The sequence below is a fragment of the Pinus tabuliformis genome, chromosome 5_1 (genome assembly GCF_031772625.1).
Source record: "Pinus tabuliformis cultivar Carrire ecotype Pingquan chromosome 5_1, CPIR1, whole genome shotgun sequence".
Classification (NCBI taxonomy): Eukaryota; Viridiplantae; Streptophyta; class Pinopsida; order Pinales; family Pinaceae; genus Pinus; species Pinus tabuliformis.
Window position 1 is genome coordinate 794,700,868 of NC_142305.1, and position 17,246 is coordinate 794,718,113.

At 31.1% G+C, this 17,246-nt stretch overlaps 1 protein-coding gene across 1 annotated transcript; it reads right to left on the reverse strand.

Annotated features, from left to right (window-relative positions):
* Positions 1 to 12,472: 12,472 nt before the first annotated feature.
* LOC149167333 (metacaspase-9-like) lies at positions 12,473 to 13,889 on the reverse strand. Its single transcript, XM_089431512.1, has 2 exons — positions 13,458 to 13,889; positions 12,473 to 13,374 (listed from the first exon to the last, which is right to left on the reverse strand). The coding sequence occupies exons 1-2, from the start codon at positions 13,795 to 13,797 to the stop codon at positions 12,701 to 12,703; spliced, it is 1,014 nt and encodes a 337-aa protein (XP_089287638.1). The 5' UTR covers positions 13,798 to 13,889; the 3' UTR covers positions 12,473 to 12,700.
* Positions 13,890 to 17,246: the final 3,357 nt, after the last annotated feature.

Consider the following 17,246-nt stretch of genomic DNA (forward strand, 5'->3'; position numbering starts at 1 on the left):
ATTTGGTTGTAAATTCGGTTATTTCAGTCTTCGTTTGATTTTGTTATTTCACTATTCTTCACAAATTGTTCCAAGACACAATATGGTATAATAGAAAACAAATTGCCAATTCTTAAATCAATTAAAAATTAATCAAATGCAAAAATTATTGTCATTGACATTTAATAATATAAATAGCTCCCATACATATCCAAGACACATCATTGCTTAACCAGATGTGACTCGAATTTCATTTATAAGTCTACCCTTTGAAACAATCAATCTAGATGCTTTAAATGAGAGTGGTGAGTTAGTAATTCCTATAAAATGGCAAACTAGAAAAAAAAAAAAATAAATAAATAAATAAATGAGAGAGAGAGATAACTCATACCTTAATAAAAACTATAAAATAGCAAATTGGTTCCAAACAAGTAACTCCTATATATTTAAAAAACAAAAAAAAAACAAAAAACAAAAAAAATTGTAACTTTTATATTAGAAAGAATTATAAAATGACAAATTTCAGTGTCAAATGGGTAACTCCTACCAAAAAAAAAAAGAAAAAAGAAAAATCCAATATTAGAAAAAATTATAAAAGTTATAAAATGGCAAACCTTAGCTGCAAATCCATAACTCCTATAAAAAAGAATAGAAAAATAGTAACTTCTATATTGCAACATTTCAATTTCAAATAGATAACTTTAAGAAAAAATAGAAAAAGGATAAATCCAATATTAAAAAAATTATAAAATGGCAAACCTTGGTTGCAAATCCATAACTCCTATAAAAATAATAGAAAAACGGTAACTTCTACATTACAAAAAATTATAAAATGGGAAATCGCAGTTGCCTAGAGATAACTTTGGACTTGTGAATAAAATAGTAAGTAAATTTACATGTTATTTTTATGTTTAAGTACAATTGCAAACAGTAAAGGTAAATTTTGCTGACAATAATAAATAAATTTACATGAAAAAACTATAAAATAGTAGTACAGGTAAGTTTACACTTGTGAATAGAATAGAAAGTAAATTTACGTTTTAAATTTTATGTATAAAATAATAAATTGCATGTAAAAAATTATGTAGTTACAAATGGTATAGTAAGTTTGGTATGCTTAGTAAATTTGCATGCTACATGTTCTATATAAAAAAACAATAAACTAAATTTACATGTTCAATTTTATATTAAAGTATGTTAGAGAATTATAAGTTTTCACTTGTGAATTTTTTTCCATATTAAAGTATGACCGATAATGGTAAGTTCTCTTTTTTTTTAAATTGCAACAAAACTAGTTTACCAACTAATCGTATTTTTTCTCGAAACCTTCTACAAGTAATGAGAACTAACATGGAATTATCTCTTAATGTTGCAGCAAAATATACTTAGAAATTAGAATTAAAAACTTATTTTGTTCAATAAAGAACTATTGGTCAATTTAGTAGCAAAGCAGCATAGAATTAAAAGAAAAAAATCTCTTCAACAAATAATTTTGAACCAATGCATCAGCAAAGCAGTGTTGAAATTAAAAAAAAGTATAGGGAACTGTAAGTTTTATATTAAAAAAATTTCAAAAATCTTTAAAACACATTTTTTTATTCTTGTGATTATTTTTTGTGATTATTTTTTATGATATCCGTTACCAGGTTGGAGTATAGTGATTACCACGATTGCATTCCATTGCAAAACAAGGATGATTTGTATGGAATTCAAATAGAGGGGTTCATTTTCCATAGTCCACTAGAAAGGTTAGACACTGACACATACTGTTTAATAAATTTGGATTCGATAGCACCCATACCAAAATTAAATTAAATTAAAACTATTATTTTTTTTATCAAATATTTTGTGTTAGTTATTAATATACATGTAAATACTAATTTCTTTATATCTACCCAATTATCAGTCTATTAATAGTTTTGAAATTGTATGTCATGGCCGTATTTGCAATTCTCTACTAGATTCCTAGGAATTCATGTGTTTTAGGTTCACATAGAACTCCATGTTTTTAATCCAATTATAGGTAATATCATAACTAGGCTTCTATGCATTGTCTCCTTTGTATTCTCTATAGTTTGAAAACTTTTGTTTTTCAAAATATGTACAAATATATTTCATTGCATTTGAATGAAAGTTTTTTTTCTTGCCAACAAGATACTTGGATACCCTCTAAAGAATGTTGGTGGCACCTAGATCAAAACTTCCTGAATGGAAATACCTTGAAAGAAAAACTGATGGAAAATTTTATTGCAAGTTCTACAATAATACTTGTGGGACATCAGTGAATCGAGCAAGAGATCATTTGCTTGGCATTGTAGGTGGAACTAGTGGAGGAGTGGTAGCATGTACTAAAATTGTACAAGATGTGAAGAAAAGTTTAAGTGTAGAAGTCAATGCTCATAAGAAAGGAAAGGTAGTCCAAGAAGCAAGAAAAAAATAACACAATATACACTCATGGGAAGCAAAAATGTTATTAATTCAACACCAAGCTCCTTCACATCATTTGTGGCATCTATAAGATCTTCTATGCCATATAGATCACAAAGAGAACCTACTTTACCAGATGTTGATCCAACACAACAAACATTGAAGAAAGCTTGGAATTCATTGGAGAAAAATGAGGTAGATGATGCAGTTTATGATTTTTTCATTAGTTGTAATATCTCTTTCAACACTATCAAAAGCCCATTATTTCATGATATGTTAAAAAGTATTTCCATTTTGGTCCCTTATATGTTCTTCCAAGCTATGAAAGTCTTCGAACCAAAGGAATTGAGAGGAGCAAATAGAGAATATACGAAAGAGTTAAACCAATAAGGGATTCATGGGCCATTTTTGGATTTACTCTAGTTAATGATGGTTGGACCGATCACCAGTCTAAACCTCTTGTGAACACACTTGCTTGTTGTCCTCAGGGAGTGATTCATTTGTCTACTATTGATTGTATGAAAAGACAAATACTGTTGAATATTTGTTTGAGATACTGACGGAAAACATATTATCTATCGGAGAGGACAATGTAGTCCAAGCTGTCACTGATAATGCATCTAATTGTGTGTGTGTTGGTGAGTTATTGATGGATCATTTCCCTAAGTTGTTATGGATACCTTGTGCAGCACATTATATTGATCTATCCCTTCATGACATTGGTAAAATAGGTTGGGTGCAGGTAAATATATCTCAAGCAAGAAAAATGGTCAAATTCATTCTTAACCATTGCTTGAGTTTAAGTATATTTAGAAAATACGAAACCAGGAATCTACTGAGACTGGGTGACACTAGGTTTGCCGCCCATTTTATTGCACTGCAAAGGGTGGTAGAGAAAAAGTTGCATTAAGATCATTTATATGTAATGAAGAGTGGGTGAACTCTCCCTTATCAAGGTCAAAAGTTTGTAAACTAGTAGAGAAAGCAATCTTCAATGAAATGTTTTGATGATGTGCAGAAAAAATCATCTCTATTTGTGAGCCTATTGTACAAATTTTGAGGATGGTCGATTCTAATGCTCCATGCATGGGTTTTGTATATTAGGGCATGGATAGAGTAAGAGAACACATATCATTGATATGTAAGAATGATAGTTCAATATATAAACCAATATGGAGAATTGTGGAAAAAAGGTGTTGTATGTTATGGGGATTTTTCTAGCACCTAATTACTTTTATGTTCCTGAGGATAGAGATATCATGGAGGGATTTTATAATTGCATGGAGAGGATATATCATGATCCTGAGATACAATACTAAATATGAATACAATCAATATCATATAGGCAAGGGACTGGTCATGTTTTCATTACAACTAGGGCAATACGATATATTCACCATCCATGTCACCCCTGCTCAATGGTGGTTTCTCCATGGATATGGGACACCTCAACTGCAAACATTTGCAATCGGGGTGTTGATTTAGGTATGTAGGCATCATAATATTTATACTTTTTATGTACATTTGCAGATTATTCCATGTAAATTATTATACTAATATAATATTATTTTCATGTGAAAAAATAGGTCACTAGTGCATCAACATGTGAAAGGAGTTGGAGAATTCGTGAGTTCATCCATAGTAAGAAAAGAAACCATTTAGGAGCTAGCAAATTAGCAGATTTGGTTAGCATTAATTGCAATTTATACTTGTGGCTGAAATTTTTGGAGGGGGGAAAACAACTTCAAAGATAGTACGAGAGGTTCCCACTATTTTTAATGCATCTAGTGCATCCTCACAAGCACCAATTGTGGGATCATCGTCTACATCCACACATCACATCAATGAGAATGTTGTCTTGCTTAGAGATATTCCATATGAGAGTGCTAGTAGTGATAGTGTTTCTCTCATGAGTCACTACACTGATGTTGATTACGACAATGGAGATGAGATGACATGTGCACCTTAAGATACTTTTGGCCCTTCATTTGTGTTAATGATCATAAAATTTTCATTTCTATTAGCATTTTGTATAAGTACTTAACTCTTAAACTATGTTTTAACTTTTTGGCTTTTATGATTGAATTGTTCTAGTTTGACATATTATGATTCTTAGTTACTTTTATTGCATTGATTTATAAGGTTTAATAGTGTCTCTTTTATACATCACATCGTTTTAACTATAATACAAAATGAGCATGAAGTAAATGATATATATTCACATTTCAATCTTAAATTGGATATCATTGTTGTTGCCTTTCAAGAAGAGTCTCTAGAAGTTTGTAGATATCTACAAAAAGACCCTTTAGGAGTGGTCTCAATGTTTGTAGATGGCATTTACATTTTCACATAGATCTATTTAGCGATTTAGACATAAATTTCATGGTATTTAGAGATCACTTAAATAATACTTTTAATATCAATATCTCAATTTTTACATTGAACTCTAGCTTTGTGTTTTGTGACTAGTATTATTCGATTTTACTTTTACATGTTTTCCTAGTCTGCAATAATAATAGATTTGATGCATTTTGATCCTCATTATTTCTAAATCATTTTAGAGAGAAAGAGTATATAACATCTTAGATAGGAGAAATTAACGTTATAAATAAGTAAACATAAATATATTTGTTACGTAAAGATTTAATAAATTTTTATATAATAATTGTTCATTTAAAATATAAAAAGAATATAAATAAATAAAATGTATATAAAATGTATAATTTTTTCAATATTAGATTTTATAAGGTCTATTTAGTAATTATGCTTTCAATTCTGTTTTACCTATCACTTTTAAGACTTCAATTTTTTTTTTCAAATGCCAAAAGCAAAAACAAAAACCAAAAAAAAACATGTTCAACCGAGTTCATATTTTTGGACAAACGTCGAAAAAAAAATTGATTTCAATGTGAGTTAATCAAACAATACAATGAATTTTGTGAGTAAAAATGATGACCTGTCAATATTTGGTTGAATCCACTGGCCTACTTTTAACCGGCACTAAAGAGTGGTTTTCATCATGCTTTTAGCTGTTATTATATTGAGTATGTATTTCTCTAGATATCTTCTTTCATGTGATATTTGATGGTTAGTTGTTAAAAGAAAGAGATGAAATTTGATGGTTAGTTGTTAAAATATAGTGTTTTATCAACGTGCTCTTTAGATTTGTTTCTTTTTTTGTGGCCAAGATATCAATAGATTCAAAAGCAAAGTTTTAATATCATCAGCTGAGCTTAAAAAATATTTCCTTTATGTGTTTTCGCAGCGTCCCCTTCCGATTTGTTTCCTCCGACCACGATATCAATATATTCAAAGGCAAAGTTCTAATACATTGGGCTGGAAACGAATGTATTAAATTTAAAGTTCTAATGTATTAAATTTAATTTGTTAATTTACTTTTATCATAAATTATGAATTAAAAAAATTTGTTAATTCTAAAATTTACAAGGTAGATAAATCATATAGTATAATGGTTAATCTCTATTGGATATGAAAAAATGAAAGGATATATTTTAGTTTGAGAGAGAAGTGTAATTGTTTAGTGGTAAAGATTTAATGGTTGTTTTATAGGTTGATTGTATGTATTTTGAAAACATTCCAAAAATCATGATATGTTATTGAAGAATTTAGCTTATAATAATAGTAATAACTAGTATCTTAGGGTTGTGCATGTCCATCAAATTGCATCGGCAAACACCAATAATATATTAGACATCTTTACAATTGAATATTTATGGCTATAACAATTGACTTCTCAAGTTTTTGGTCTTTACTAATAAAAAAGTCATTTGTGTTTTTCTTATTTACAGTCATTATGTTGAATATTTAGAGTTATTATTTCTATTGTAATCTCCATTAGATCTAAAATCCTTAATTATAGGCAATTGTAAAGAACATCAAAGTAGCTTGGCTACAAGTATAAATAGGATGACTTTGTAAAGTTGAATTTGTGGGATAGATCCATAAAGATAACGCAAGTCAGCAACTACCCCTCTACTAATTAACATTTGAGTTCTATTAATTGGTGTTATTCCCTCTCTATATAGCTAATTATGTAACCTCGTTTTTCTTTATAAAGAGTGCAATTTCTTCTAAGGGATTAGATTTCGAAGATACAAACTCCAGTAAATGAAAAAGATAAAATGATTAGTACATAAGGTTGCATTTGCAAGAAAAAAATCTTCTTTATTAGAGATGATTATTAAAGTTAATAACAAAGAGAACTTCTAACTCAATTTAAAAATACTACATACCCATTTCAAAACTATAGCTTTATAAGAAAACAATTTACACTTCCAAAACCCACCTTCACTAAATTGTTAAAATATTAAAAATTTAAATTTTTTATTTTGTACTTTACTATTAATCCACATGTTGCTAACATACTAAAATGGGTATGGCTAAATTACCTTGAACCACTTCATGTTATATACTCAAGTAAGTTGAATACTTAGATTACCATATGGGAAGCTTTAGTATTATCATTATTTATGTTCTTAACTTGCAAGTTAAGAGCTTACCATATTTTTACTTCTTCTCTAATAAAAATAAGAGCCAATAAATAAAAGGGGTAATATGCATTTGTAAACCTCTTTGTGAAGTTCAAAGTTAATAGTGTTCATCACATCTAGGGAAAATGACTTTTTATACAATCTTTATGTTCAAATTTTTTTAGAAGATTTAATAGTGTAAAGCTCTTTAGGCATTTGACTAAACTTTGTATAACATTGCATGTTCAAAGTCCTTAAATTTTGGAATTGCCCTATGCTTTTTTTTTTTGGCAATTATTCAACTTAATTTTATGGATAACATTATTTTCATCCTATGTTCATACTTCTATATCCCAAATCGAAAAGGAAAGAAACCATCCAATTGTTTATGTTTTGAGTATTCTAAATGAAATTATTTGGACATATTAATTATAATGAGAAATCATACATAGAGTAGTCAAAATATTCATTGCTTCAATGGTCATTTATAGGTCATCTCAACTGGATCCTTTATGGGTGAAACTCATTTGCACTAAGGATAGAACCACATTCTTGAGTTCTTTCCATTGGGAGTTAATGAATCTTTATTGCTACAAATTTCTGAGTTAATACATTCTTGTGGACTTTTGACCATGGATATCATATGAACTAGTGGTTTCCAACCTCTAATTGAATTCTATCAATGATCAAGAAAAATATATTGATACATGACATCGACCTTCCATTTCCTCATTTTCTAATAGTCCTTGGAAAACTAGAGTTACCAATTGGGGTCGATTTAATCATGAATGAGTCTTTTAGAATCACCTACATCACATCATCTTGCCACTATGCATCCATTCACATTTACCTCTTGCTACAAGACCTTTTTTAGTATTCATTCTCCATCCAAAAACAAAATCCTTAATCTTTGAATAATATAACAACCGTAATTCATTTTGATGTTCTCTTCCCCGTTTCAAATGTACATTAATATTTTGAGTCTAAGTCACATGACAGGATGACAGGGAAATACGAGTGCCCAATAGGAGACACGATGACCTCAAAGACAAGACATAGAGGACATGTTACAACACACACAAATTTGTTATATATATTAAAAATTAAAAAAAAAATTAGTAAATCACACACACAAAAATGTAATATAGACAAAGATTTAATTCTTTTTAGAATTTAGAAATTAAAAATATTTAGAGTTTTACATGAATTTGATACAAATTCAATCATACAACTTTTGCTCTTTATCTTGATGTCTTGCTAAAACAATGTTTTTTTCATTTGCAACCCACCTCTAGAAAATGGAGCACTAGCAAACATTGAAGAAAACGAAGGAGGGGAGACAACATCAATGGGGTCATTATTCCCTTTCCTTTAAATTTTTCTTGTTATCCTTGATGATAGAGCCATGCCTTTTGTGGAATGAGGAAGAAAATGTACTATTGTAGGGAAAAACTTAAAGATTGGTGAGCAAATACATTTGCAAAACACTTGGAATCCCTTCTAACACTACATAGTAACCCTTAGCTTATTGAGTGAAATGAGCTCAAATGAAAGGAAAAACTTGTTTTTATAACGCAGAGGCCTCTTTTACAAGAGATACAATAAAGCCATATATTAGGTACTTGTTTAACTAATATTCTGTGAATAAGACATATGCTAAACATATGACAGACATGTATTCTCATCTAACACTTTGAATACAAGATACAAATCTTGTTTTAAAGTGTCTTACTACTTAGTTTTGAGCATTTCAACATTATTCAAAAATATATATTTAATTTTGTTCTTTTGTTTTAAAAAAAAACATATTTTATTAATTATATTTATTAAAACAAATTTATAAAAAACAAATTCTTAAAAATTATATATACTAAAAAAATTAATTATTTTTGTTAAAATAAATTCTCAAAAATTATATATAATAAAATAAATTATTAAATAATTAATATTACATAAATTAAAATATCATTCACTTTCAAATACTTTATCATCAAATATATACCTAAAACAAAACATCGTAGTTGAGCGTTCAAGAGCAAATTCTTGAAACTACCATTAAGAAAAAAAAGAAGAAACAACAACATTAATTCCATTCCTAATAATTTATTATGAAGTATATTCATAAAACAAACCATTATAGCTCCCCGTCCAACAGCAAATTCCTTTTTAAAAAACAGAAAACAAAACATTGATTTCATCTCGTGGGACTTTATTATGAAATATATATCTAAAACAAAACATTGATTTCATTTCCCAAGTTTTATAATGAAATATATACCTAAAGCAAATCATCGTTGCCTTTTGTACAGTAGCAAATTCGTTGAAACATCAGACAAGAAAAGACTAATTTCATTTTCCAAGGTTTTATTGGGAAATATATATGATTTTTTTGTGAGGTGTTTTTTAGTGTTTTTTGGGAATATTTATCAATAGAGTTTGTTTATAATTTGGTAGGGCTTTATTATAATCACGAATTTCAGTTGTGAATTTATCACAATGGAAGTGCCAATAGAGTTGGTGTTAAATAAGTTTGTTCATAATTTGGTAGAAATTCGTTGCAATCACAAATTTGAGTTGTGAACTCTTCACATTGAAGCGACTCATAATTTCCAAGGAGTTGAATTTATATATGTAGACACTTTTTCTTACGACATAGTAAGAAGCTGACTGTAGATTTATGCACATTGCCACATAATCTGTAATTTATAAACATATAGTGAATTCCAAATTTTTCTCTTGACAACGTTATGTCATATATCATTCTAAATTGATTAACAGCCCATATCTAATTTAATTTTTCAATATTTTAGATTTGTTTCATATTTTTGGGCGTTGAAACTTTAATAATAATATTGTAAAATTTTATATAATGCAATACCACTTAAATTTATCTTAACTCCAAAATTAATCATTCTAAATGATTAACAAATCTATATTTAAAATAGATAAAAAATTATTCAAATAAATTTCAACAAAATTTTTTTAAATTATATAATTTACATAATTACAATATTTAAAAAAAATCAACAGATTTATATAATTAAAACATTTCAAAAACTAAATTCATTAATACCTTAAAAATATATTTTAAATAAAATATATATATAATTTAACTAAAAATATTATCACCGCATTAAAAAAACACCTAAACAAAACTTACTGTTAAAGTGCAAATTGCTTAAACAAAAAATTGATCACATTTCCCGAGAATGTGTACAGCATTATCATGTATTAAAAGCGATTAAACAAAACATTAATCTCATTTCCCGAGTGAGTGTGGTACTTCATTATTATGTATTAAAAGCTATTTCGGTGTGTTAGTCTAAGTGGTCCTGCTACTATCGCTAAGTGAAGAGGCAATTCCTATTTCAGAGACTATTGAATACTTAATGCGGTCTGATATGCACGTAATTTAACTTTAGTTTTTTTTCTCGAAGCTGTTGTTTCGATAGACGTGCTTTCACTGAAAAAGCGAAAATTAAATTACCTACATATCAAGCCGCATTAAATATTCAATAGTCTCTGAAATAAAAGTTGCCGTCCCCGAATATCCGGAGGTTGGGGCTTCGAATCAAGTCACAGCTAATCATGATGATAGGTCCTGACTCCCAAACTGGAGTGGGACCCGTGAAGTCTCGGTTCCTAGTGTGAAACTTCAATCACAACTTTGTATTGAGCTCAAAGATCGATGCAGCAGGTAAAAAATAATCTTTAAAAGGGCAGAGCGGGACGCTGGGAGCTACCTACCTACTTCTGCATAATCTTTTCAAAGAAAAACGCAGTAACGCTTGTATTGGTGTCGTAAAACTGATGTGGTGAAATTGTCCACCTAATCCACGTGTCGAATGAAAAAAATCACTGGACCCATCGCACGGATTTTCGCGCTAGCATGACCTCGAGATACTGGAGGTCTAAGGGTCGACTCTAGCCCGGGCCATAGGAACCCGTCCCGTCTCTCGGTAATGAGCTACGTGCGTGGGGCCTAGTGAAGGATGAAGCTTACCCGACGGGCACCATGAGGGGAGGGAAGTTTAAGAGAAGAAATAAAACTTGTAACTTTTCAAATTTAAGGTTCTAATTGCTTAATTGAGTTATAATAGAATCTTCTTTTGTTGCTATACCCTATATTTACATATATTTTAAGATAAATATAAATAAAAATGGTTTTATAATGACTTAAAATTATAAATTTAAAAATGTTGTTTTAGATTTAATTTTTATAAATTGAAACAATATTTTTATAAAACTTTTAAAATTTTTATTTTTATAATTAAATTTGTTTATTTTTTAATAAAATATAAAATTGTATATTTAAATTTTTATAAAAAAAATTATATCAATAATATTATATTATATTTATTTGGAAAAAAAATATTTAGTTATTATTGATTATTTTATTTTTCCTTTAATTTAAATTAAATTTTATTTAAAACCACACTAAATTAAATTGCAAATTATTCAAATCTCGATAGATTTTGGTTCTTTTGATTTATTTATTCAAATTAATTTCAACGTATTGAACGTTAATAAAACAAGAAGATGGGACAATGGAAATGCAACAATTGACAAGTTGTGAATCCCTAAGTTTGATGAGATTTTAAGGATGAATATTGAAAGCGGAAATTTGTTTCAACAAAATTTTATTATTTAATTTTTTTTTAATATTTTAGTTATTAAATTTAAATAAATTTTAAAAAATAATTAAAATAATTAATTAAAGTAATTAAAATATAAATTTAATTTATCAAATTTATAGTTGAAATAATATAAATCAAAATTTTAGATATGTAAAGTTAGAATATGGTTAATTATAAAAAATATATTGTTATATATTTTATTAAGATTTTTTGTTTTAAATATTTTAGAATATTAAAAATTTTGTTATTAAATGACAAATTAATATTTTTTATTTATATATAATAAAATTAAATATATTTTTTTGATAAGTATGGAATATTGTTAAGTAAATCATGTGCAATATTAGTAATGAATGAAATGTTAGTTCTATAATATTATTAGAATTTTAAATAACTCATTTGAGAAGTTGCAAAAAGTAAAGTAAGATGCAATTTTGTTTATTAATTTAAAAATAAAAATAATCATATTTTTTTTCAGATTTTAAAATATTTTAAAAATAAAATTTTATTAATAAATAATTAAGAAAATTAAAATAAAAAAATTTATTAAAAAAATTAAAATAAATATTTTTTTATAAAAAAATTAAAATAATATTTAATTTTTAATAAATTTATTGTAAATAAATTTTATTAATAAAAAATAATTTTATTTGAGAAAATTTCATTTATCACAAATATTATTTCAACTCAACAAACTAAATTCACATAAATAATGACATGCCACCCACTTACCTCTCGTCGGATCGTGCTAAAATTTTGAAAATATTTTAAAATTTAACAATCAAAAGAAAATAATTTTAGTTGAGATGGCCGATTTTGAAATATTCTAATGAACAATAGCGTTACTGTCCATTAAATTATAATATATTCCTAGGACTCTCTGTCCATTGAATTCTAATATATTCCTAGGACAATTTAATATCTTCCTAAGACTCTCTGTCCATTGAATTCTAATATATTCCTAAGGACCCTGTGTGTAGAACATGACCCTTACCATAAAAGACAACATAAGTAGATTTTCAGACTTTATGTGGAAGGTAGCCTGCCCACTTTTTATTCAAAATAATAGTACTTTACAATAGAAACCACTAAGAAAATCCACAATCTTAATTCCTTATTTTCTTTTTATTGTTCTGTCATTACGATGGATGCTGCAGGAGAATTCTTTCAGGTGGATTGCTCGCACAGGAAAGCGGCATCGGCGTTATTGTCACTGCAGTAGAGACAAGGATGCTGTGAGTACCCTTGTTCCACAAGCAGATTTCTTGTTCCCAAAACCAATTCCCTGTTGCTGATGGGCTTTCCATGTCGTTCAAGAATTGTCTGAATAGCGTTACTGAATGCTCCATATGCTTTGTGCGGATCACCGGTAGGGCAGGCGTCGTCAGATGTCTCATTAGCTTGGCATCCGCTCAATAGAATACCCATGTCTTCATGTATACGCTGCCGCTGCGGGAGCTCCTCGTGAACATCTATGCGGTGGCCTTTATTTTCACCCTCTTTGGTCTCCAGGACAGAGCCGTGCATGCTCACAAGCCACTTAACTTTGGAGCTGGCCTTATCACCGAAGGTCTGAAAGAGGGCAATATTAATTTTATCTGCCTCCATTTCATCTTCGCCTGTCTTTTCTCTTAAGACTTCCAGTAACGCGACCAAGGGCAAGAACTTGCTCTTTGAAGAATGTTGCGCTGATGCTTCTGGATCTGTTAATGATCTGGAATGAGCAGGTCCGATTTGCTCCTTCTCTTTGTCAATTAGACCTCCGCTGTGACAAGAATCTGACACCATGGTGAAACTTGTCCCCAGAGGCACCTTATTCACTATAACCCTGAAGTCCTCATCTTCATGCATCCATACAACAATTAGTAATGACGAAATTAAGTCATAAACATTAACTCAGATCAGGAGAAAATGTGTGTAATACCTGTAAGAAGATTGAAATCGCATGGGACGATACACTCATCATAGCCGGAGGACTCATGCAGGCGAACGCGAGTGCCGTGGCCGCTGTAGTGAAAGAGGAGGACGCCTCCGGATTCCGCACGGCGAACCATGGCGAGGAGAGCCGCACGAATGTTTTCGCCTGTGGGCTTTGTATACGCTTCATCGGTGTCGATAAGGAGATTGATGTTCAGTTTTCCAAAGCCGAAGCGATGAATGAGCGTGTGTTGCATCCTCATAACGTCGTTTACGCATCCATGGAGTTCATTTTTTGTGTTGGGATAATTGCATCCCACTAACACTGCGTATTTTCGTTTGGTCATATTGATCAAAATCGTGATCCGATTTATGAAGACGTCTAACTTCTGGACAAGAAACTTAAAATGCTGTTAAGGAGAACGCAGGATAATTTGGATCAAGCAGAAGATGGGCGTGTATTTATAGTGAATATTGAGTAAATTAATAATGGAAGAGGAAGCTTCCCTTAACTTCCACGCTTACTGGACAAACTTCTTTGACATAAATGGGTGGTGCTCGTCTGGACGGCAAACAACATCCTGGCTGGTGCGGGTTTCTTGCAGTCGACTTTAATAAAGGAAACAAATAACCCGGGCCTTTAATGCGCCCAATAGCGGCCATTCACCTTACATAAACATGCTATGTGGCATCCGTAGATGTGACGCGCTGACGGCCGGTAAACATGGTTCGCCATTTAATAAACAGCATGCCCATACATTCAGAAGCATATATAAGCATATATAGGGGCAAAATAATTTCAAAAAATTATGTAGAAGTAGTGTTTGAATTGTGTTTTTGATGGTGGAAATGGAATTAGCACCATCAAATACATTTAGGATACCTAAAATTTTGAAGTTTAATAATTATAATTTGGATTTACAAAAATCTTTACGGGATAAGGTCCAGAGGCGCTCGACCATAAGGTCCAGAGGCGCTCGACTAAAAGGCCGCCATCGCTCGACTGATAAGGATGCGTAAGCAGGCTCGACTGTTAAGGACCCTTTAGGGGGCTCGACTGATAAAGATGCGTAAGCAGGCTCGACTGTTAAGGAGAGGACTCGACCATTAGGGAGAGGAGAGGAGAGGACCTTTAGGTGCTCGACCAAAATTTCCATAACTGTCAGCGCAACTCCTCCACCTGGTTGTTTATTGTTTATTGATGAACTCGCGCCCGGGTGTCCCCCCTAAACACAAGGCACCGTGGACCAGAGGCTCGTTCTCGTAGCAGATGAGAGGCTCCTCTCCAATGTATTGGCAGCTATCATGGTGGAGATTTACAGCTATGCCATACCTCTTCTGCCGTGAAATTCACTTAATGAGATGTTGACATATGAAGACGACTTTGAGAATACGGCAGAGGATGTGCAGCCCTTGAAGCCAATGCGTGGCTCAACTGATGATCAGGGTGTATAAACAGGATGTATAAACAGATTGAATTAAATTTGTAATTAAAACAACTGATTTATTTCTTTCGTTCAGATCTGCTGTTCTATTTCCGGTAGTAGCTCTCGATTTCTGTGAAGCCAAAGTAGTGAGACCGCTTGAGAACCAATTGTTTGGCTTTTTTAACAATTAGTCTTGGAAGCAAATGTTGGCTTCATGGGATGCCTTCGTTAAACATTGTTTGTGTAGTCTCATGGATGGAGAGATCGACATAGGGTTTTTGTTTATAGATCTAGACACAAGGTGTGGTTGTGAGCTAGAAAAATATGGAATAATAATGTTGTATTAGTTTCAAAGCATAGCGTGAAATAGAGAACGAGGGGTTTGTGATTTTTCTTTCAAGTAAATGGAGAAAAATTCTTGGTTGAATTATTCACATGTTTATAGCTATATCAGAGAAAGAAAATGAGAAGCATTATGAGCACCTTGAGAAGCTCGGAGCCATGGCTACCGAATCCTATGCAGTATACAAGAAGCATGAGCCAAAGAAGGATCCTTAGTGCTGGAAGGCTAAGCTTAGAGGAGGAGGTCACTATCACAGATGTTGTTTATAGTCGTTGGTATCCATTTCATGAGCACGTGAACAAACATGTGGAGTGAAAGCTAGATCGAGGAAATAATGGAAGACTACCTAAATAACATGTCATTGATCAATCAAGGAGCAAGAAGAGATATGTGAGGGAAAGGGAAATTCCTAAATTTGGTTCCTACTTTGATGATGCTAAGCTTGATGAAGGCGTGACTGCTAGGGATAATGCGCATTTATACCCTCTTAAAGAAGAGTGATGCCCTCACAATGCAATTCCAACAGATTTTGAAGTGCATCATGGCCACAAAAGAGTCTATGGGTGAGATCATGAAGGCATTGGCCTTCACACTCATGGAGGCCAAGTACATTGTGCAGGGGAACTTCAAGCATGAGTTCTATGGGGTTTCCAAAAATAGGTTGTGTCAAGGCCCAGTATAGGTGTTAGTAAGGATGATGCGACAATTCTAAAATTTAAAACTTCTATGGTCGGTGTAAAGGTGGCAAAGGCCATGCTAGGATTAGTGTTGTGATTTGTTAGTAAGGATGATGTGACAATTTTAAAATTTAAAACTTCTATAGTCAGTGTAAAGGTGGCAAAGGCCATGCTAGGATTAGTGTTGTGATTTGGAAAATAGTGGAGGTTCTTTTCCCCGACGATGGAGGGAAAAAACCTCTATGAAAAACATTTTCTTCAGGTTAAGAAAACAATTGCTCTACATTTATTGTAAAAAAACCTCACACTATGGCCCTTTCCCATGACGGTCAGAAGGAAATTAAGTGCTAAAAAGGAAAAAGAAAGGGGAATCACTCTCATTTGAAGAAAAAGTATGATGGTCCAGATAAATTAAGGGTAGAGGCAAAAGCAGAGTGCTTTGACCAAGGAAGTAGGGGAGCAATATTTATTTGAAGGTTAATTTCAATATAGTGTATTTTGGATACTTTCCTCTCTACTAATATTTTTACCTTTTGTTTAGTATTATTTGATTATGTGTGAATATGTTTCTCATCTATAGTTTTCTAATCATTTGGATATATTGAACAATGTTGACACGTCCATATCTTGATATATTATGAAGGATGTAAACACTTTATTTAATATAAAGGTGTTAGTTTTTTCTTGTTGAAAAAAAAATCAAGATTGAGAAGATAGCTATATCATCACGGATTGGTGCCTAGGGCATTGGTTATGATGTGTATGCTCATAGAGTAAGCACAACCATGGAGGAAAATAGACTATGGAAAGTCCAAGAAAGTAGGAGGTTTGAAGTATGTTAAGGTTAGAGAATGGTGGCATTTGTTAGTGCTCACAAAAACAAAACAAAAAAACAAAAATTGTTATAATGGAGTCAATTTTTAAATTGCATGTAAGTGGAAATTTCAATGTAAGACCTAGTAAGGAACACTTACCAATAAAGTCTTGTGTAAGACCTAGGTGATAGTGGGGCCATGGAGATGCCTTGACTATAAACATTGAGGGGGGTAAGGGCTAAAGTGAGTGGAAATCCTAAGTCAAAATTTAAGGTGGGATTCTTACATAAAATTGGCTCGGTGGAAGAGTTAGATTCAATTGGGTCAAATGGTAGTGTTTTCAGGCAAGTGTTTTAGCATAACCATGGTTTTCAAGCCATGGAATTCATATAATAATGCCTTCAAAAGGCTAGGTAAAGAATTTTTTGCAATGAGCGAGGGAATGTAAGAGATGAAGTCTCACTTGGATGGCTTGGCTATATGTTTTTCTAAGTGATGCAGGAGCATCATCCCTTAGTAGCCCATTTTGATTAA

What these genes read in the sequence shown, in the direction of transcription:
- LOC149167333 (XM_089431512.1), bottom strand. Translation starts at nt 13,797, where the DNA reads ATGACCAAACGAAAATACGCAGTGTTAGTGGGATGCAATTATCCCAAC. An exon ending in CGATTTCAATCTTCTTACAG is followed by an intron (nt 13,375 to 13,457) that starts GTATTACACACA and finishes GGATGCATGAAG; the next exon opens with ATGAGGACTTCAGGGTTATA.